A 21,997-nucleotide genomic window follows, 5' to 3' on the forward strand; every position below is an offset into this window, starting at 1 on the left:
CCAGAGAGTTTCCTAATTCCACACAATTAGTATATATGGGCTTGTCAGCTAAGGTACTATTCTCAACTTCATTGTCCCATGCACATGCAGTAGTGTAACCGTATCTTGCATTCTTGTTGTGTGATTTGCCATTGATAAACATGTTAGATATGTTTCATGGGTTGGAAGGGGGATGCAATACTAAGCTAATATTTTCTGAAACGCAGGCATGTTATCTTTCCAGGGGACATGTTGCTATTGATTGTTGATATTTGTCACCGATACTACCAAACTTCTTGAATCATAGCAGTGCCATCTATATTATTCTGAACAGGTTGCTACATCCTGCTTGCGGTGGAAGAAATATATAAAAGACTCCAATAGGTGTATCCTACTTTTATACTTCTTCTTGATCTTTGATCACACATCTCCACCACAAATTATTGGTAAAATATAAATAAGGATCAAGTATCCTTTTTACTATATTCTAATTTCATAATATTATTATAATAATGACTCAGAAAAGGCAATGGGCACCAGGGCTATCAAATCAGGTAACACTTGGCTAGAGATGCGGACAAGTAATCAATCAGGTACTTGTATTGTAATCAGACATATGCTAGTCTGTCATGGAATTCATGTTTTTGTGTGTTGTGACATAGCCTCTTCAATGTTTTTCTTGGTTAAATCGGGATGAGTCTTGTTCAGTGTTTGCTTGAGTTGAATCATAGATTGATATTGTAATACAGCCCCACTCCCATATCCTTTTTTCCATATGAAGAAGCTTGTTTCAGCGGTTTTGGTTCATATGCATATGTATAAACTGTGCTCATAGAAATCCTTAATCTTACACTCAGCATAAAAACTTGTGGCCTTGGGAGTGGGATAGCCAACAAATACCCTGTCCAGCAGGCAAGTGGTAACTGTGTGGCTTTAGAGGAGGATGTTATCGGCTAAATCCAGCCTTGGTAGACCATTTTCCATAGAACTGTGGTCATCTGATTTCGAAGAATCTAACTAGTTGTTAACAACCTTCGTTGATAGCTTTCAGTCGTATGCTAATATAAGGAAATTCCATAGTGGAATAAGAAAGAGTTCTATTGAAAGATTTTTTTTTTTTTTTTTTTTTGGTTTTTTTTTGACAATTCTATTTGGCTGTTTTATGCGCATATTGTCATTAGATTGTAGCTTGAGAACAAAGGAATACGGTAATGAATAATGTATATAGATCTTTCGCATTGAAGGATATTGCTGTTAGGAATAGTTTGCTTGTGTCTCTATTCTAACTGAAACTCAATTATGACCAATCTTCCATATTTTGTTTCATCACCCACTGTTGTGGATCTGTCGTTAGTTGATTCACTCGTGTGAGATTTAAAATAATATTAATCCTCTTCTTCTTGTGAAGACGGCGCCAAACCCATTTGCGTTTATGGCTTTTTTCAAAGTCGCTTTCTGCACGATGAATAAGTTTCTGGAATCTGGATTTGTCGTTAGAGTTTGACCCTTCAAAGATACCTTCTAGAATTTCTGATGTGTTGTGATGGAACTGGAGTCATGACCTCCTACTGATAGTGTTGACACGTGTCTCAATCGCCACCATCACCCCTTTTCATTTTCATCTCCACGGACAGAACATCTAGTCCGCTTGTATCTAATTACAGTAATGTTTGAATTAATTATACTTTGTAAATAAACATAAGATATAATAGTATATTCATAATTTATTTTATTTTACTTTTGTGAGATTCTTTGGTATTAGTTTATCATTTTGTTTAAAAATATTTTCTGAAAAGAAGTTTAAAATAATAGTCGGTTTTCATTATTTTAATGAACAGAAAAATAATTTTATAAGAAATTATTTGATATTAACGAGAGTTTTTAATATTTTTAAAAAAGATTTTGAGAATTATAAGTGATTTTAATATCTTTAAATGAAACGGTACGGTTCACTTCAAGCTAGTGTATAAGAAAATAAAATAAAACTTTATATAATTCTTTAATGTAAGAACCATGGCATTATGATCCATATTTGAATTTTAGGAGAATGGAAATCTCAAAATCGAAATATTTAAAAGAAGAAAGAAAAAAAGGAAAAACAAAAAAAAAGAAAAAGAGAAAATGAGAAAATAAAATACGGGTCCCACAGGGTAAAGAAAATAGCCAACGGTGGAGGAAAAGTTGTCGTTTTACCAGCTTGATTTCACGCTACCACTTTCTCCTCTCGGTCTATATCTTTAGTCTTCTTCCTCTGGCTTCACATTTGAATGAGATTGAACAATACCAGTGTCCACCTTACCTCTCAATCTCAAACCAACGAAAAACCGAAAAGGAAGGAAAAAATTATAAAAAAAAAGCCAGAACAGAAGAGGTCGTGGCAAACGTACGTTGATGATCACTGATGTGCGAGATGGATGGTCTGCAACTCACTGCTGCCAGCTATCATCGGCCATGTGATGGCACGTTTGGGCCCCAGAGCGCTAATTTCCCTCAGGTTCCATCTTCTATTTCGCGAGTCTAACTAAGCTTTGCTCTTTCGTTTAAAATCGATGGACGTTGTGGATTTGCTTTCTTGTATTGACTATTTATCTTGTAATAAAATTGAGAGTTAAGATTTTGATTGTAATACATGCAGAGGTTTTTTGTTCTAGGATTTTTGTAATCCTTTTACTGGGATGATCCACTAATTTGTTTTGTTTGTTTTGACATTTTGTGTAGACTAGCAAAATTTTGTCATCAAGGTTCTTGATTTTTTTGTGCTCTTTGCAATGTCTCCTTTTAGCCGTTGTTAATATGAACTAATTGTCGAATTATATTTTGGGTGGCCGTATATCTACATTATATTTTGCTAACCATCTTATTATATACTCATGCGGCCTCGTATCAGCGGATTAGTTTGTTTTTATGCAGGACTTCATTGTAACGATCTTAATATGTTCAACACCAAACCCATCACCTTATGCTGATTTATGAACTAATGTGTCTATCATATTTTCTTTTAGGCTCAGCTTCTCTGTTTGATGAAGAAAAATGGTGTATAACTGATGTTGACCACTTACTGGTTTTTATACGTGTAACCCTAAATCTTCTTCAGTACTTCACTTCTTGCTAATCTCCTCCAGTGTACTATAATATTTATGTCTTTTCCGGTTTAAAAGTACAGGTAAAGAAGTAATAACATTGTGAATTCAGGCAACATTTATGTGTGTGTCTTTGAATTTTGGCCTGGTGCCCCATGTGTACTCCCTTGTTGAGCTGTTACATTTTAGAGTTAAGGAAGGCTAGTGTTATCTTTTGCTGTGTGCTATTCTGCCGATGTGGCTATGTGGAGAATTCATGTTCAGATTCCTGCTGGTGGATATGGACTTAATTTTTATTGTGCTGCTTAGTTGTTTAGTCTTTATTTTTATTTTTGCCTGAAAAGTGTTTTTGGTGTTGCAGTTTAAGCCTGAGGAAATAACAGGCATTATGAATGACTTTGCTGAACCTGGGACTCTTGCGCCAACTGGCTTATTCCTTGGTGGTGTGAAATATATGGTGATCCAAGGTGAACCAGGAGCTGTCATACGAGGAAAGAAGGTGATAATTTGGCTTTGTATTCTTTTATACATCATAACAATACCACTGAATGCACATTCAATGTCATATCATTAAACCAGTCGTTTATGTCATTATTATTATTATTTTTAAATATTCTTCATAGGTCTAACCTAAAGCTGTAGTTCAGACCTTTTTATCTCATAAAGAATTACCGCATTCCTTGTCATTCAGAATCAGAGCTGATTTGAAATGGTTTAGTTAACATTCTTGAACCTGCTTCATGCTGATTTTGAGTCATTATATTAGATAATGTAATAGCTTTGTCTGCAGAAAAAATTTGGCTGGTTTTTTAATCTTGTAACTGTTACATCTCCAATATACCTGTCACTCTATGTGAGAACTGCTGGTGAAGTTGGATTGGTCTATATGCTAAGTTTGAATTAAGAAAATGGTGATAGGAGTTTGACTTTTGATTCAGTATGAGGAGGGTGCCAAATATCAACTGCAGGGAACAATAATACCTGTTGCTTGTAAATTCGGAGTTCATATTTGTATGTTACGCTGGTTTCTTTGCAAGTAGAAAACAACTTAATTAGTAAAACTTCTTTGTGAGTTAACACGTTTTTTTTTCTTGCTTCTTTTGTGGAGATTCAGTGACGGTCCTGATTATTATGTTACATAATGAAACTTATCCAGTTGTAATGCCTCTTTATTTTTGTGTTGCTCGTTATTATATTGATCGAGAGTTTTGTTACATGTATTTCAGGGTTCTGGTGGTGTTACCGTCAAGAAGACCAATCAGGCCTTGGTAATTGGTATATATGATGAGCCTATGACTCCTGGTCAGTGCAACATGATTGTTGAAAGGCTGGGTGATTATCTAATTGACCAAGGTCTCTAAGTGCTTAAGGATTTTATTGATAATGGAGAATTAAGTGTTGAGAGTTAAAAGTGTTATGGTGCTTGGGGATTTGAGAGACATGGTTGCTCAAAGACATTTGAATGAATTGTGTTGATTTATAATGAAATCAAGAATATTATCTGTAAGGGAGTTGTGGGGTTTTTGTGATGTGAGTGAAAGTGTTTTTGTTAGACTAATATGTTTGTTGTTTCTCGTTTCATGTCTGTTTAGGAGCCAGTTCCTGATCTACCAACTTGTGGAAGTTGCAGTCCCGGATAGGTTTTGATTATGCCTAATTTGTTTATCACACTATTCAGTCTTCGGATTATAAGGAAAAACAATTCGTGAAATTGGAGTACTCTCAAGTTTTAACTATTAAAATCGACCTATGTTAAACTATCGTTCGATGGTTTTAATCATGATTCTTAGGTGTATTATTTAAAAGGTTTTAAGTTTTTTTCACTATTCTCAATTAAGGGGTTTTTATTTTAAACCTTATCTTTAAAACAAAAAAAAACTATGTCAATTTATGCTTTCTAGTTATTATTAATTTTTTAATTAGAATCTTATTCTTTATTAAAATTATTATATAACGTATAAAAAGGTTACTTCAATAAAATTTGATTCTATTTGTTTGATTAAGATCATGTAAATATTAAATTCTTTGTTTTGTTGTTCTTTTTTTTTAACATTTTTCTTCTTCATATGAAAATTCATGTTACCAAATAATATATGTATAAACTAATCCCCTCAAATAATGTGGGAATAAATTAAAGGTTTGTAAGATGTTTAATAGATTCTGAAAATTAGTTGAAATGTGCGTGAATTCCTTAACACCCCGATTATAAAATAAATAAACAACGTTACATTATACCTTCGATGTGGTAATATGATAAAATATAAATGGTAGAGTGAATATATAAAATAAAATAAATAATTATTATGTAATTTAAAAGATAATGAAACATCACCTTTTATTTATCTCTTAGTAAAAAGATTTATAAGTATAGTACTATAGTATTACCTTTTATATTATATTTTGATGTTGATTTTTAAGTATATAATGTTTATGTAAAGGGATTATCATAAATCTAATAGAATGTTATAAAGAAACTGTAAATATATGGAGATTTCGATTTGTCGGAGAGTAATACTATATCAATAATCCTTTCTCATCAACTTTCTCTCATAATCATGATGTGATAGTTCGCAATTAATTAATAGGATTCATGTGAGACCCATGTAAGACCCAGACTAACTAATTGTGAACTGTTGTATTAGGGTTGTGAGAGAAAGTTTGCCGAAGATGGGGGTTGTTAGTGAAGTATTATTCTTTGTAGAAAGTAGCGGAAAAATACGGAGATGAGTTATTACATGTAAAGCATAGAGAGAGCGGCGCCGGCGCACAAGATTGGTGTTTAATTTGACAAGGGCCCCTGCTTTTTTTATTTAAAAATAAATAAATAAAAATATAAATTAAGAAGAACAAATCAAATCGAAGGCCGCCTCTTTCAGTTGTCAAATACCATTGATTTGTTGGTTTAGAGAAGAGAAGAAAATGGAAATTCCTACGAAAGCGAAAACAAGAGAAAGCAAAAACATCTTCGCGATTGCTTCTACAGCCGAGGATCGGAGGATTATGTCTTCCCGTCAGTGCACTCAAGGTTTTCATTTATTAAATTTATTTGTTTATCAATCTCCAATTATATGTATTTTACTGATGTTTAAATGATAAATTTACTACTTCAGAAGGTGTTCGTGCTGGAGCCAAGGCTGCTGCCGTAGCTTGTATTGCCAGTGCTATTCCTACGGTGATCCTCACTTTTACTTTTCTTAACTGCCCTTTTAAATGTCATTTTTTTTATAGTTTGCTTTCATTTACTTTTCATTCTTTAATCTATTGTTGTATTTGTTGCTTAGCCAGTGATTATATATATATATTCTATCCTTTTATCTTGATTCCTCAAGCTCAAACTAGAAAATTTATTTTGGAATGGTATGTCCATGTTCATTATGGTTTATAATACAAGAACCAGGTATTTTTGATTGCCTTGTTGATGAGGATTTTGTCTTGGAATGGAAAAGGAAATATCATGTAATTGTTACACAGGTCTAGCAATGTGACAGAGAAAAGGTTTTCACTGGATTACTACCCATATTTTAGACTGATTTGGGATGCGACTGGGTCTGAACGTGTCACATGAATTAACCAGATGTTGAGTGCTACTTTCATCACTGCATACGAGCTTAATATTAATACACTAATTTAATGATCTTTATGTAACACAACCCCTATTTAGACTTGGTTTGGGATTAGTTCAGGTGGTGAATGTTTTTGTGAAGTAACCAGATGTGGAGTGCTACTTCCATTATTGCATATGAGCTCAATCATTGATACGCTAATCTATTGATCTTTGATGTAACACAACCTATTTGAGACCTTCCAAAAGGGAAAGTTGATGATAGTTCTCTTATTGCCAAGCTTGGTAACTGCTTATTTCTTTCTACAATTGGTGATGTAGTGGTCTGTGTTCGGAGAAGAGGTGCATCTGATCTTTAATTGTGTGATTTCAAACTTTCTAAGGTCCACTTTACAGAAACTACTATAATGTTTGATGTTTTTCGACTCTTTCGATGGAGCATGGTGATTTCTGACTTGCCTTTTGGTTAATGCTCCTAATTTCAGCCTTTAGCCATGAAGTGTGGAATTATTTATTGAGATTGAGTTCTTTTATGAAGAGCTTTGCCCTTGTAACAGAGGCTATCAGTTGTGTGTATATATATATATATAGGGTCTGAATTTTGACATTTTGTTGTATATATATATATATATATTGGGTCTGAATTGTGACATTTTGTTGGGGCATCTCTGCGCTATGCAGATCGTGGCTTTTATGATTGGCATTTGATTTGCTTCTTGTGTTGTCAGTTGATTGCAGTTCGAAAAGTCCCTTGGGCAAAGGCAAACATTAACTATACTGGTCAGGCACTGATTATATCTGCAGGTACAATCAGGATATGGATAATTCTTTCAGCTTCTTAGATTTGGTAGATTATTTTTGTGTTTTGCAACATAAAATCTGAATAATTTCACCACCACATAAAAATTAGAGAATCATGCAATATCAATTGGATTTGTTAAGCAAATTATTAGCTTTAATGGAGTATAATCACTAATCAGACTCTTAAAGGATTTTTTTATTAAAAATAATATTATGCTGATCTGTGGAAAATCAATAGTTTATCATTGTTTACTGATGATAGAGACTTTTGTTTATAAACTCATTGACCATTATAATTAAGAATTAATTCTTGTTTATAATTTTTTTCTTGTGGTGAAAGTAGAGCCGTAGGATGACGTTTCAAGGCCGGAGGATTAATGTTAACGTTCATTTATTTTTTAACAGCGTCGATTGCTGCTTACTTTATAACTGCTGATAAAACTATATTGGAGTGTGCAAGAAAGAATTCCCATTATGAGAGATCAGCTTGATACACAGGTCACCACCAAGTCTCGGCAACAGCAGCTTGATGCGTTTCTGTAAATGGTAATAGTTGTATTTATAAAGACAATCTTTCTCTTCGATAAACAAGATGGGAAGTTGGATGTTTATTCTATCATTAAGTATTTCGGTTGAGTTCCATGCGAAAACTCAAGTGACGGTGGTCCTATACATAATTTCATGATAGGATTAAGGTTGATTGAGAATACTGAACATCTATTTTCTGAGTATGCTTAAACTTTTATAATTTAAGGAAAAAATATTTTTCCTCACAGACTTTTATAATTTCAACTTAAAATTCATATATTACTATTCAATTGAGTATAAAATACAAGGTCATACTTCTTTACTTGTCCGGTAATTCGCTTTGTCAATTTCCTCCGTTCAGATCTTGATCAAAACCTTATCTATGGTTAAACTTTTCACCAGTGGATATTAAATAATTATGCTATACAGAGATCCTTGTACCTCGAGAGGAAGTGATTTAAATTTATAAGTTTGAAGTAACCTAAATAGCTGATTACTTACATAACAAAGTTGAGATGTTGTACAAAAATATTGTTAACATCAAATGGTCGAAATTTCTGGCCTGATTCAATGAAGCTATGGAGTATACATATCACACTAATGAGGTATTGTATTTTTGCCAAAAGAATAATCTTCTGTAATTTTTCTTCCGTTTGGAAAAAAAAAAAAATAATAATCGGCATTTGGAATATGTAGTGTCATTCTGAAAATTAGAACCACAAATGAACCTATAAAATCTAATAACTTGGTCATCTAATCATTGATAGCATGACTGAGTCAGATTTTGTGGGTTGCATTACGCATTGTATAAATAGGTCCTTCTCCAACCTCAGAAGGCGTACCGATAAATGGCATCGGCTACACCATCTTCATCGTTGCTAACACCAATCACATTAGCAACTGCTTTGGTCTTCTCAGATCCATTACTGAGAGCAACACCCAGTGAAGCCAATTCAAGCATCTCAGTATCATTCTCACCATCACCAATTGCCATTATCTGAAAAATAGATGGTCAGAATCAATTCAAATAATCAAACAGAGATGGTTTTTATATTTCAGTCACAGTTGGGCCAACTAATCAAAATCATAAATTCAATATGTTCTATATTCAAGAAACAAAACAGAATATTAGTTAATTTATGTATGATGGATGACTCTTTATCAATTGGTTATACCAATAACAACTTTTAGATTTTAATACATAAAATCAAGTGAAGATAATATTTTTCCTAGTCGGAGAATTAGGTGATAATATCATCTAGCAGTGTCAGAGCAGGATTAATTAACTCAATTTCAGGTAAAGCTATATTAAACAAATGCAGAAACTAACCAATTTAAGGGCACTACTCTAAAACAGCATCCTGGTGGAATTGTTGTTCATTTTGAATCAAACAGAAAGCAGAAACACAAGAATAAAACATGGAGATATGACAGCAGATTGTATTAGCCCATACCTCCTTTGCAGAGATGCCCAAATGATCAAGCAGCATCCTTACCCCACTTCCCTTTGAGGTCCCAGCGGGGACAATTTCAAGCATGTCTGGAACAGCTTGAACAACATTGGCACGCCCCCTTGTTGCTTCTGACCAGTACGGCCTTATGGTAGTAGATACTCCCTCAGCAGTGTCTAAAAGGATGACCTTCTGCAAATTCAAAAAGAAATGCCTTGATGAAAGCCACTATCAGAAGGAAAGATAACACATTAGGTTGATATATATAGAGCGAGATGTATCCTGCAAGCACACATTAGAATAACAAAATACATACCAATATATGTTCTAATTACAAATAAAATAAGGAAATGCAGGAGACTTGCAGTTGTGATGAGTAAAAAGTTAGTAACTTATGGAGCAATTTTCCAAAGATTACACTTAAATTGTAAGATTGAAATCATTATAAACCCTCACTGAGAGTCGAAAAAAACCTGCAACATAGAGGTCAGAGCTATTTTCCAAACACTTAAATGTGATCAGTATACTTCTTTTTCCTTTATGGCGTGGTTAAATCAAAATAATATGATTTTATCCTTGCAGTTAAAACTTTTCTATTTGTTTTCTCAGAGTGAGTACCTGTATATCAGCAGCAGCCAAGAGATGCTCAATGGAAGGCATGACCTCTGCCTGTAAACATTTTTCATGTAAAAAGTTACTATAAAAGAAGAAAGAATTATCATGTGGGTGAAAGACGATCAATTATCATGTGGGTGAAAGATGAACAATATATTAGGTACCTTAGCCTCATGATATATGGTATGCAGTGCGTCAACGAGTGGATGATCAAATAGTGTTAAGCAACGGCCCTCACTGAATGCAATAACAGGAATCTTATGCTCCCAAGAGTATTGACATGCCTGCATTTTAAGTTAAGGGCTCACAAATCACAACATGGAAAGGGGTTCTTTCAGTTTAAGCAAAAGGATCCGATCTGATGCCTTGATAGTTAAGAACAATCTACCATTTTGTCTGTGAAACACAATGCCAATGCTAGACAGAAGATACTCATACAGGTTAATGATACATCTTTAAAGGACTGGTAGAAAACAGGTCCCCATAAATGAATTACAGAGGTATCCCTTAAATATCTTCCTTGGAAAGAGGACATATGTTGATTAAATATACAGGGGAAGGAATGCAATTGTGGTTTAGAAGACAGTACAATCTAGTTACTCTTTTCCCTCTGAAAGAAAAGATCTACCATAACTCGGGAATTCACCTCACTCTTCTGCTACTTGAGCTAAAACCCAAAAGCAGTCCCATCTGGAAGTCATTTATGGTTGAGATAAACACAGAAACTTGTGGCTCAAAGAAACAAAGTTCGTTCCTGTTTAACACACTGAACCAATCACGTAAGGGCTCCAGATGCCAATACCAATATAGTTTGGCATAACTGACATAAAAGTAGCCACTGCCCCTTGATTGCTACCATACTACAGGAAGAAATCCTGTCAGCAGGACAAAAAGGCAAAACCTTGATCCATAGAAGACATACACAAGTACTTGAACTTTTCTTTCTTTCTTTCCTTTTTTATTTTTCAGAAAAAAAAAATCTTTTTATCATATATATTGTACAACATATAAAATAGTCGAAACTTAATCCAAATGAGAGATACCTAACATCCAAGTACAACCATATTACCTCTCTGCAGACATCTGGATCTAAATTTCTTCTGAAAATTTCCCGACCCTGTCTACCATAAACAAGCAATCCCTGAAATCAAGTAGATGGAACCAATAAGACAAAAAATATGGTGATGTTGTATGTTATATTGTATAGATCTCAAATTGCAAAACACATATACACGGCCAGTAATAGTCCACTAATTAGAAGTCAGAGTAGGTCCCAAAAAAAATCTTTTTGTCCAAAATTTACAACTTCAAGAATATGGAAAATATCCGGTGCTCACTTAAAGAGAAGCAACAAGCTGATAAACTCAACAATGCCAGAAAGAAAAACCTGTAAGAAAACCCCCGGAGAGAACTCCGAAATAACGCCATCTCTGCCAGCTAAATCAACCTTCTTCAAAGCATTTATCACAGCTGGACGAGCCTGTTTTAGAAACAACATGCAAATAAATTTCTTAGCATAAAGATATACTTCTAAAACAATGTCTTTATGGTCCCTACAAGAAATAAGCAAATAAATTTTCATCTGCTCTTACTTTTCCGGTGGCTATCACCACTTTTAAACCCCTTGACAATGCCTCCTTCAATGCTTTAGCATTTGTCAATGAAATTTGACTTTTACTGTTCAAAAGTGTACCTTGCATTTGAATAAATAATAAATGATCAAAAATTTTACGAAAAAATGAAGAAAGATTCAAAGACATTGTAGGTGCAATCCTACCATCCATATCACAGAAGATATAACTGAACTTTGGTTTATAGAATCGGAGACTTCTTTCTTTCCTCCTGTCTATTAACACTTTTATCTGTCAGATTAGCTCACTGCCAATTTATATATGGCTACTACACGTTCAAAATGAGTAAAGATAGTATGCATCAAATGAGAAGAAGGTCTATAGGATATAATTACCATCCGAATGCTCAATATGAAGATTTACATTAGTTTCAGAATCATATGCACTCTGTATTAATCCTTTTCCCTTCCACCCAAGACTCTTCAAAAGAAATTCCTCCTCCTTCTCCATTTCTGCTTCAGCCTCCTCACTAATCTCATGATCAAAACCCAAAAGATGTAACAGCCCATGAACCTGCAAATAGTAAAGCAATTAAGAAACCCACTTTATACATTGCCTTCCTAACACAAGCAATATTCTTGAAAAGCAAAAACAATATAAATCTACTTGAATACGTCCGTTTACTTAATTCCATTTGACTCTTCACAGCTTTGGGAGATCTCAGACCAAGAGATAAGATTCCTTAATCAACTGCCCATGAGCTATCAAACACATGTATACAGAGACAAGTGACTAAAGCAACAAACTGGAAATGTAGAAGCCACTGAATACAAAAACTGTCAAACCAACCATTAGGATGCGTATTTCATCAAGAAGTGAATGCCCTCTTTCCTCCGCTTGTCTTGCAGCCGTTTCAACTGAAATTACAATGTCACCTAACATGAGCTACAAGGAAAGAAAAGTAAATCAGGTCAGAGAGTTGTCACTCAAAATTTTTGATGAATAGATTGAAAACTTACAACTGGAAGTTTGAGTTCAGGGACATGTTGTGACATGGAGAGGACATCAGTAGCATGGTCCTCATCCCTCCATTCTTTGTTAAGCTTACGAATAAAATCATCATTGCAAAGGAGTATAGACAACTCAATACTTTCGAAACCGCCTAAGTCTTCTATAGAAGTGTCTCTTGTTTTATACTGTGAATCCTTCAAACCATCAAAGGCTGACTTCATCAACATCGGCGCATTCAGTCGAAGCATTTCTGCTATATTCTGTAGCAGATTCAAATCACTAATTAAATTAAACATTTTGCGCGCCAAATGTTTGTAGAAAAGCATTACAATAATACAGATAAACATAAACAAATAAATACCGAGATTTCAGGATCATCAGGCAGCTCCTCTTCAATGCAAATGCAAACACTGAGCTCCAACTCTTTTTCCTTACTCTTGGTGGCGCGTCTCTTCACTCTCCGGTACTCTCTCTTCTCAGCGAAGACGCTAATTGATGGTTTTAATAGCTTCCCATCTTTCCCGGCACAAAGCGCGTGAAACTGCCGTCTAAAAATGGAGGATTTGGAGAAAGATGAGATGTGAAAACGCTTGGCAGGGTAAGGAAGGAGAGAAATGGTGGAAGAAGAGTGAAAGAAAGCGATGGTAATTGCGGAGGGTGCAAGGATACGCGCCATAGGATTGGTGGAGGAAGGGAGAGAGCGGAGGAGAGGAGAGAAGCGAGGGAGCATTTATGTTTTGGTAAAACAAGATATGTTGTGGGTGTGTTGGTTGAATTAACAACGGTCTTTGCCGTTTGTCTTGTGACTGTGATTAGTGAGATTCAACAAGGGAAAGACAGTTAGAGAGCGTTAGCCTGAAGCCTCTTAATTTCAGTTAAGTCAGTCCTAAATCCTAATATCCAATTATAATAAATATAATTTCTTTATTCAAATAATCTCATGTTTAATTGTAATTATAATACATTAAATTAAAATGTATGTAAATTGATTTCAAAATGCTAAGTTGACAGGTTGTCCAAGAGAAACTTTTATAATAATTTATTTTATTGTTTATACTTTGTATTCTTAATATTCCATATCATATTCTTGGACTCCAACTGTGGTTTTCCTAGTGGTTACTATTAGGATCAAAAAATGTCTTCGACCCAAATAGGATAACACATCTGACAAAGAGGAAAGCTTAGGCCCAGTCCCCATATGCGGCCTAAGCCAGAATTCCCCAAATGAGGCCCATTTGACATGAAGTATAGTTAGTCCATACCATCTGGACCCAGACCTCCTGATCCCAACACACCTTCTAGGCCTATGGTCAAATTCGGAGCCCACGGTCACCTACGGATCACACTCCTACTTGAACTCTGATAAGGCAATCCATTACTATCCCAATTCCTCCAAGGTCCGTATCCGAATCATACTCGAACTCCCTTACATGCCAGGATAAGGAGGCCAAAGGATACATCCCTGTGAGGAACGACTACTACGAGGACTCACAATCCCACCAGAATTGGGAAACCATACAGTAACTATTTAAACAGAGGTCAGCCCTCTCACAAGAGAGATTACATTACACCTTCAGACCCCGGAGTTCCCGCTTGAGAACTTCGCATTACAGTCGTAGTCACAGTCCTCGACTAGACTTCTGGTAACCTCTCTTCTCCCTAACCCTCACTAAATTAGTCACTTTTAACCTTACTGACTTGAGCGTCGGAGTGCCTACAACAAACACCACTTTGGTGTTTTTTGTCGCTTCACATTTGTTTTCTTACGTGTGCAAGTGCAGCAGATCGCTAGTAACCCCAACCTTAAGGGATCAGTCCCTCCTTTTGTACAAGTAGATTTTTACGTCTACAGTTACTTGAAAAATAATGCTATATCAACAACCTCTTCTCATAAACTTTCTTTTTTAATCGACGTAGCAGTTTATAATTGGTCAATCGTAATTTATCATGTGAGACTCATTACGAGTTTAACCAATTATGAGTTGTCACATGTGAAAAGAAGTTGTAAATATAGCATTTTAAATTCAATTTAATAAAACTAACTGTTGTTTAATTATTACTATTATTTAAAGTACTCTTATACATTAAAACTATCTATGGTGATATTTTATATAGGAATAATCTCTGTATGGTCATATAAAAATTTGTCTCAACTTGGGATAGTTATAAATAAGAATAAACTCCACATTGTAATACGTTTTAATTTTTCTAATTCTTGTCTTAAGAAAATTACCTCCACACAGTAATAATTACATATATATTAAAAATATATATTCTATGTTACATTAAAGATTTAAGGCGAAATAAAATATTTATCTAAAGTTGTTTAGAATAATAATTTATTCTTTAGAGTTGTTACCACATCTTTTAACTTGTGAGTACGTAGTAACTCGTTAGTATGTACATCTTATATTTATAGTTTTTTAAGCATGTTTAGAGTTTTTTGACACAACATTTTTTTGTATTTCCGTACTATCATCTTCAATATTAATTCCTTTCATTTTTTGTCTAATTGCAGTAATGACTATTAAAACAATTAATTGAAATTCCAATACATACTATTAAAACGTGAATTATAAAATAAGAAATCAAAAAATTAATTTTTATAACTACACCTCTATTAATTATAACCTTTTTATAGTAATAAATTTATTTGATTCCACTATTAATCCGTTATAACTATAAAGATGTTTTATGTATTTATAGTATAATTATTTTAGTTATATCTTTGTCAAGATATTATTTTATAAATCGAGCTATTATAACACAAATTACTGATGTTAATCCATGATTCTTTGCTAATTTAAAACTTGATAAGTTCGATATTAAATACAACCAATTTTAACTTTCCATTAATCCATTAAATTATATTAAATCAAGAACTAAAATTTTGTGTCACAAATATATATAAAAGATTGATTAGTGTTACAATAATCTAACTATTATTTTATACCTATAATATATGATTTCAATTGTTTATTATTTATTTATTTTGATTCAATAAGACTATTCAATTACTAGGTTGGGTAAGAAAGTTAGATAAAAAAATAATAAAATCCAATAAATTTAAGTAAATGCAATTACAATTAATCATATTAAATAATACATTAATTTATTATAACTTTAAAAAATGAAGCTATATCAAGTAAGGCATCACAGATGATGTTTGGTTATATATATATATATATATATATAAATTTAATTTTAAATTAATATTTAATAAAAATATATTTTCATGAAAATATACCCTTTAACTCTAACAGTAACAAATAAGATAATTTCTTCGGTTGGCTAAAACAACAAAAAGCGAAAAAGAAAAGATCTGAGCAGTCAAGAAACTAGTGCGTTCACACCTCTAATTATTCTTTGTCATTTACTCTGGTCCGGTTAATCACAATAAATTATTATTTTAATATCATTAATCCAATCTAGAACTCCTTTTCCAATCTCTTCCCTTGCCCACTGATTTCTTCTTCCACCATTCCTCTCACTTTTTTTTGAGATACACAATTCTAGATCTATTCACCTTGATGAACTCCTGTGCAGTTTCATTTTAGGTTTAGCCTAATTGATTCGATGTTTACCGGAACTGCATGACCAATTTTAGTTAAATTACGAGGTTTTGATGTGAAGAGGTCACTGAAATGGTGGGTTCCCAGAGTCCAACGGGTCCTTCCTCACAAGAAATGAAGAGGTACGGAATCACCAAGCCAATCTCTGTAGCCGAGCCCACCGAGGTTGATTTTCAGCGTAATAGGGATTTGGAGAAGGTAATTTTCTTTTTTATGTGTAGATGTTTCTTTGTACTAAACTTCGTTTCAATTTATTTGTACTGGATTTTAAAATTTTGTTTGTATGTTGGAAGTTTTTGGTTGATTCGGGTCTGTATGCGAGCGAAGAAGAAGATGCAAAGAAAAAAGAAGTAATTGGGTGCCTTGATCAGGTAACTTACCAGTTTATTTGAGTTGTTTTGTTGTTGGCCCACTTATGCTCAAAAGACAAAACTCAACTTGGAGATTTTATCCGACTGGATAGGTTTAATTTAATAACTTTCATGTGATGCTGCTTCAGGAATTCGTATGATGAATGAATCATGGGCTTGGGACATAACCCATGCCTTATTCTTTAGAGAGAGAACAACATGTTAAACTTGCAAACAAATAATCAAAACTAAAGGTTTTTTTAAGTATAGGAATTTGTATATAGTGCGGGAGCGGGGGTGAAGAGCGAGGGTTTTGTTGTAAGTTCTTTTGAACTGATGGATGTGAGCAACTTGATTGCTTTTGTAGATTGTAAAAGATTGGGTTAAGCAATTGACTAGTCAAAGGGGCTACACTGATCAGATGGTGGAGGATGCTAACGCCGTTATTTTTACTTTTGGGTCTTATCGTCTGGGAGTAAGTCTTGTGTTCTGATTTACTTTGTTTTATCATTTTCTAGATTATACAAAAATGTTTATATCGCTTGAGCTTTGCTTACAGCGTGGCATTGGAAATCAATGTTTCTATTTGACACATTTCACGTGTAGTAACTAAGAATGAGTTAATAATTAGATACTTTTTGTTGGAAATTTGAGATCCACTTACTTACCATTTGGAACATGGGATAAACTTTTGATTGGATTATGTCTTAAAAAAAAAAAATTAAAACAAGACAAAAAGATGCAAGGGGCTACTGCAGCATCTTGTAAGGTTTCTTAAATTGTTTGGAGGAAAGGATTGGGCAAAGAGATCATCATTTTAGCATTCAAAGGGTCAATGAAAATTTTGCCAATAGATATGAAATTTCATAGTCAATGAGAAAATATGGACATTGTGTATGTGTGTGCTTGTTTGGAGATTTAGTAACAAATTCTACATTGGCAGGCGCATGGCCCAGGGTCTGACATAGATGCTCTATGTGTTGGGCCATCTTACATCAGTCGAGAGGTAATTAATAATTTGGCTGATTCATGGTGTATTCAGTGAATCTGAACCTCTTTAAAGGTTTTTACTAGTTCTATGGTGACTTTCTCCAGGAAGATTTCTTCATTATTTTGCATGATATATTAGCTGAAATGGAAGAAGTTACTGAACTTCAACCAATACCAGATGCTCATGTCCCAGTTATGAAATTCAAGTTCCAAGGAATATCAATCGATCTTCTTTATGCAAGTATTTCTCTTCTGGTTGTTCCCAAAGTAAGTTGTTAATTAAATCAATTATTTTATTTTCTAGTTATTCTATTTGTTATTCTTTGGTTTTTGATTCTGGTTTATAAGATTTGAGCCTGATACGTGTCATCTCTTCCAACACTTTACTGATTAAACAAGGGGCAAATGGCCAAGGTGTAAGTTCAACTTCCTTTAATGTTAGTGTCAATGGGAAAGTTTTTGTACTTGTCTTGCACAATGACTACTTTTCAGACTTTTTTCTTTTTTTTTTTCAGGATTCTATAACAATTCATATCATCAATAGGCAGAAATTGTTGTTATTGCATGTTATTACTTGATTGGTTTGGCTGTTTTAAATCTAACTCATTACAGCACCTTGACACTCGCATGTGAAAATGCTTTCTCAATATGTTGTCGATGCATATTTGCTGCCTGTTTGGTTTGATGTCATTATAGTTCTGGAATCAACTTATTTGCAGGACGTTGACATTTCACACATGTCTGTGCTGTGTAATGTTGATGAGCAAACTGTTCGAAGTCTTAATGGGTGTAGGGTTGCAGATCAAATTCTTAAACATGTTCCAAATGTTGAGGTAAGCATATTATATTCGGTGCCCTATATTATTCTATTCCGCGTTGGTATTGCTTTCCTTTAATTCCTTAAAATACTGCAGCACTTTCGCACAACGCTCAGATGTTTGAAGTTTTGGGCTAAAAGGCGTGGTGTTTATTCAAATGTGAGAAACTTTCCTTTTCATTTGTTTATTTTTTGCACCCTCCGCGGGGGAATGTCCTGATGTAGGTTGGCCGCCTTTTTTGTAGGCCTTTGTAAATCCTCCTCCTTTTATTACAATTTACTTAGCAAAAAAAAAAAAAAAAAAAAAAAAAAAAACTTTCCTTTTCCTTTTTTTTTTGTTGTTGTCATGGCTATTTCACTTTTGTATGATGGTTTTCATTTTCTTTTTTTCCTTTGTGTATAGGTTACTGGATTTCTTGGTGGTGTAAATTGGGCTCTTTTGGTTGCACGTGTGTGCCAATTTTATCCTAATGCAATTCCTAGTATGCTGGTTTCTCGATTTTTCAGAGTTTACACGCAGTGGCGTTGGCCAAACCCTGTCATGCTATGTCCAATAGAGGAGGATGAACTAGGGTTCTCAGTATGGGATCCTCGTAAAAACCCTCGGGACCGATCTCATCATATGCCGATTATAACTCCAGCATATCCTTGTATGAACTCTAGCTACAACGTCTCTGTAAGTACTCTCCGAGTTATGATGGAGCAGTTCCAGTTTGGTTACAAGATCTGTGAGGTGAGAGTATAATTAGTTATATGTCTTCCTTTAGCTGCCTACATTTGGTTATTGAGGTCCTTTCCTTTCTGATTTGTTCTAATGTAGGACATTGAGTTCAACAAAGCCCAATGGAGTGCTCTTTTTGAGCCTTATCTGTTCTTTGAGGCATACAAGAACTATCTGCAGGTTGACATAGTTGCAGCAGATGCTGATGATTTGCTGGCTTGGAAGGGTTGGGTGGAGTCACGGTTTAGACAACTTACCTTGAAGGTAAAAGTCATGTCCTCAAAATATTATTTTGAGAGGCTATAACCTGCTGTTTTTTCGGCCTAGTTTTGTGAATTACTGATGATTATTGTTTTTGAAATGATTGAAGACATAAAGTCTGATTCCTTTCTAATACTTGATTTTCATGTATCTCTGTACAGATAGAGCGGGATACAAATGGGATGCTGCAATGCCATCCATATCCAAATGAATACTTAGACACATCCAAGCAGTGCCCAAATTCTGCGTTTTTTATGGGTTTGCGGAGGAAAGAGGGAGTAAGTGATCAAGAACGTCAACAATTCGATATAAGGGGAACAGTTGATGACTTCAGGCAAGAGATAGGGATGTACATGTTTTGGAAACCTGGGATGGATATATATGTTTCTCATGTACGCAGAAGACAGCTTCCTGCTTTTGTGTTTCCGGATGGATATAAGCGATCTCGACCATCTAGGAACTTAAATGATCAGGAAGGAAAAACTTGTGATGATGTGTCTGCATCTTTTGGAAGACATGCTAAGAGGAAAATTAAACATGAAACTGAGGAGGTGAAGCCAAACAAAGCCGCGAAGCAGGCCTCTATTAGTCCACAAAGGCCATTGTCTTTTTCTCCAGAAAGTGATGCAAGTAGATCTGGTGTAGCATCTCAGATTGGCTATAGTGCAGGGTTTTGTCATTTGCCGTCTCAAGGTGCCAGCTTATCTAGTGAGAATTTGGTGAGTGAAAAAGATAGTGCAATAGCTTACATGCCATTGGGTGAAACTGTAGAGCATAAGTCAGATGCCTCAAATGAGCGGATTTCGATGCATGTAAGCAGTTTTCCTGTAGTTAGCAATGAGGTACCATCGGCCAAATTGGTGGAACCCATCCCTAAGCTTGTTTCATGTGAAGTCCCTAATACTGAAACCGGAGATATGGGTTCAGCCATCATGGAGGGTGTGGAGACTGTATCCTCTGTAGGACTGTTAGATTGGAAAGTGGGTGCTGTTAAGGTTGATCAAGAACTAGTCAAACCATGTACTCAAACGGAAATAGTACAAATTGCTGAAAGGGTGTATGAGACAAAATCCAGCTCTCAGAACCTCAAGTGCGAGGTGAGTTTCTCTGTTTGAGGATTTTGGGTTAAGATGGCAGTTGAACACAGGAAGTTTTGGAGATAGTGAAGTCAGGAATCTTTGCAGGGTGGTGAGTATGCTGCTGATTTTGGCACACTTCTGGAAAATGGATGTCTAAATGGAAGCGGGGTATTTCAGAACAGCTTGTCAGAGGACTTGGAGGTTCTAAATCTACCTTTCGTCTTAATTTGATTATGTTGATAGATCCTGTTTCTGCTTTTGGTTATAGTTGGGTAATATGCTGCTTTAATTTTGTATGTTTTTATACCACTTTTTTTGTTTAGTTAGGCAACTTGGGTGATTATAACTATGACTATATTGAATTTGAAACCTAATTTCATGTATACAATTTCAACTTTTTACCTTTTTTTCTGCTTCTTAGTTTTGCTGACTTCATCTTTTTGATATTGCCTCAAGTGTTTTTCTCAAATTCCTGCTTCTTGAACTTGTTAAATGTTTTACTCAAGCACTCTCCTGACTGGTGCATATGTGGTGGCAGGTTCTGTACCACCATACGTGCTATATTTCCAGTAACTGTGCTTAAGAACCTGATTATGTTTTGTGTTTGAGGATCATATACATGACTCGTTCACTTATTTCTTATCTCTAATATGTTGTTGGGCACCCAAGTCGACTTCTTACACGCCTTGTTCTATCCAGACAAATAATGCACTTGGAACCATTGTCCAATGATGGAGCTAGGTCAGAATCTTTGCCGAAGCCGGTGATAAGGCATGTGTTTTTGACACCCACAATTCTTTTTAATTCAAATTGTGATTTTTTTATGCTTTCCTTTTGGTTTCTGTTGTTTTTGTTGTGGCAGATTGAGTTTGGGGACAACGGCATAAAGTTTGGGAAATGCAGCATTCTGTAAAATCACTGCTATGGCAGAATGAGATAAAGCACCTTGGTAAGTTCCTCATTTATTGCAGGCCTGCGTTATATTTCAACATGTGCGTGCACAATAGTGCAATCATGCTCACTTCAGAAAATAGTTCAAAAGGGGTGACAGCCTTGCCAAGTTGGAATGCAGTCAACCATGCAGAGAACCATGCATAACTGGAGAATTAGCCTATTGTTTTAGGTGTTTGTTGTGCTGTGCAATGATCGGGGGTGCCCAAGAAACTCTTTATGTACACTGGTGCTTTATAGACTTCTTGTCCACTATTAGAGCTGTGCTTTACTCATTTTATGAGTCGTTTAATTGGGACGTGTATATAAAACAATAGCCTGTTGGATGTGGTCTGGATTTCTGTCCTGTATGTTTTAGATTTTACGACAATCACTTTTAACCGTTCGTAGTTATGTAATGTACACTACTACACTTGCTTCCTTGTAATACACTTTTTATTGTGACAATTATCTCCTCTCCCCCAAACAATAAAAAAATAAACTAAGAAATGCATCTTTTTATTATGGTCCGTTGTTAAATATTTTTGTTGTAATAAGAGTATTTACATTGTTGGTTTGCAGAATCAGGAAGCGTTGGCTGAGATTTTGAGTTGTCAAAATCTTGGAAGTATTTTCTAGGGTTTGGCATTCTTAAATCTGTGCTATTTGGGTTGTGAAC

The 21,997-nt window shown here is 34.7% G+C and overlaps 3 protein-coding genes and 1 pseudogene across 4 annotated transcripts; 3 read left to right on the plus strand and 1 right to left on the minus strand.

The window, feature by feature from the left end:
- The first annotated feature begins 2,246 nt into the window (after positions 1-2,246).
- LOC116142370 lies at positions 2,247-4,566 on the plus strand (annotated as a pseudogene).
- Positions 4,567-5,920: 1,354 nt separating this feature from the next.
- Positions 5,921-8,038, plus strand: LOC116142418 (early nodulin-93-like). The gene is made up of 4 exons (XM_031427837.1): positions 5,921-6,084; positions 6,170-6,231; positions 7,350-7,425; positions 7,828-8,038. Exons 1-4 carry the CDS (start codon positions 5,979-5,981, stop codon positions 7,911-7,913), a joined length of 330 nt encoding a protein of 109 aa, XP_031283697.1. The 5' UTR covers positions 5,921-5,978; the 3' UTR covers positions 7,914-8,038.
- A 502-nt stretch (positions 8,039-8,540) lies between these two features.
- LOC116142355 (endoribonuclease YBEY, chloroplastic-like) lies at positions 8,541-13,401 on the minus strand. Of its 2 annotated transcripts, none has more exons than XM_031427788.1 (12): positions 12,960-13,401; positions 12,607-12,858; positions 12,437-12,532; positions 11,983-12,160; positions 11,794-11,862; positions 11,609-11,709; positions 11,404-11,496; positions 11,086-11,157; positions 10,181-10,300; positions 10,020-10,070; positions 9,405-9,590; positions 8,541-8,947 (listed from the first exon to the last, which is right to left on the minus strand). In XM_031427788.1, exons 1-12 carry the CDS (start codon positions 13,326-13,328, stop codon positions 8,780-8,782), a joined length of 1,755 nt encoding a protein of 584 aa, XP_031283648.1. In that variant the 5' UTR covers positions 13,329-13,401; the 3' UTR covers positions 8,541-8,779. The 2 variants fall into 2 exon arrangements, with proteins under 2 accessions (XP_031283648.1, XP_031283641.1); XM_031427781.1 differs by having other exon boundaries at positions 9,405-9,593; positions 12,960-13,400.
- A 2,637-nt stretch (positions 13,402-16,038) lies between these two features.
- LOC116142344 (nuclear poly(A) polymerase 4-like) lies at positions 16,039-21,731 on the plus strand. The gene is given in 13 exon segments (XM_031427773.1): positions 16,039-16,368; positions 16,464-16,541; positions 16,888-16,995; positions 17,464-17,526; positions 17,616-17,777; positions 18,230-18,343; positions 18,425-18,487; positions 18,731-19,060; positions 19,148-19,312; positions 19,471-20,406; positions 20,494-20,589; positions 21,088-21,110; positions 21,112-21,731. Coding segments are annotated over 13 exon segments (2,454 nt in total). The 5' UTR covers positions 16,039-16,242; the 3' UTR covers positions 21,302-21,731.
- The last annotated feature ends 266 nt before the right edge of the window (positions 21,732-21,997 follow it).

The sequence above is a fragment of the Pistacia vera genome, unplaced genomic scaffold (genome assembly GCF_008641045.1).
Source record: "Pistacia vera cultivar Batoury unplaced genomic scaffold, PisVer_v2 Contig1127, whole genome shotgun sequence".
In the NCBI taxonomy this organism is placed as follows: domain Eukaryota; kingdom Viridiplantae; phylum Streptophyta; class Magnoliopsida; order Sapindales; family Anacardiaceae; genus Pistacia; species Pistacia vera.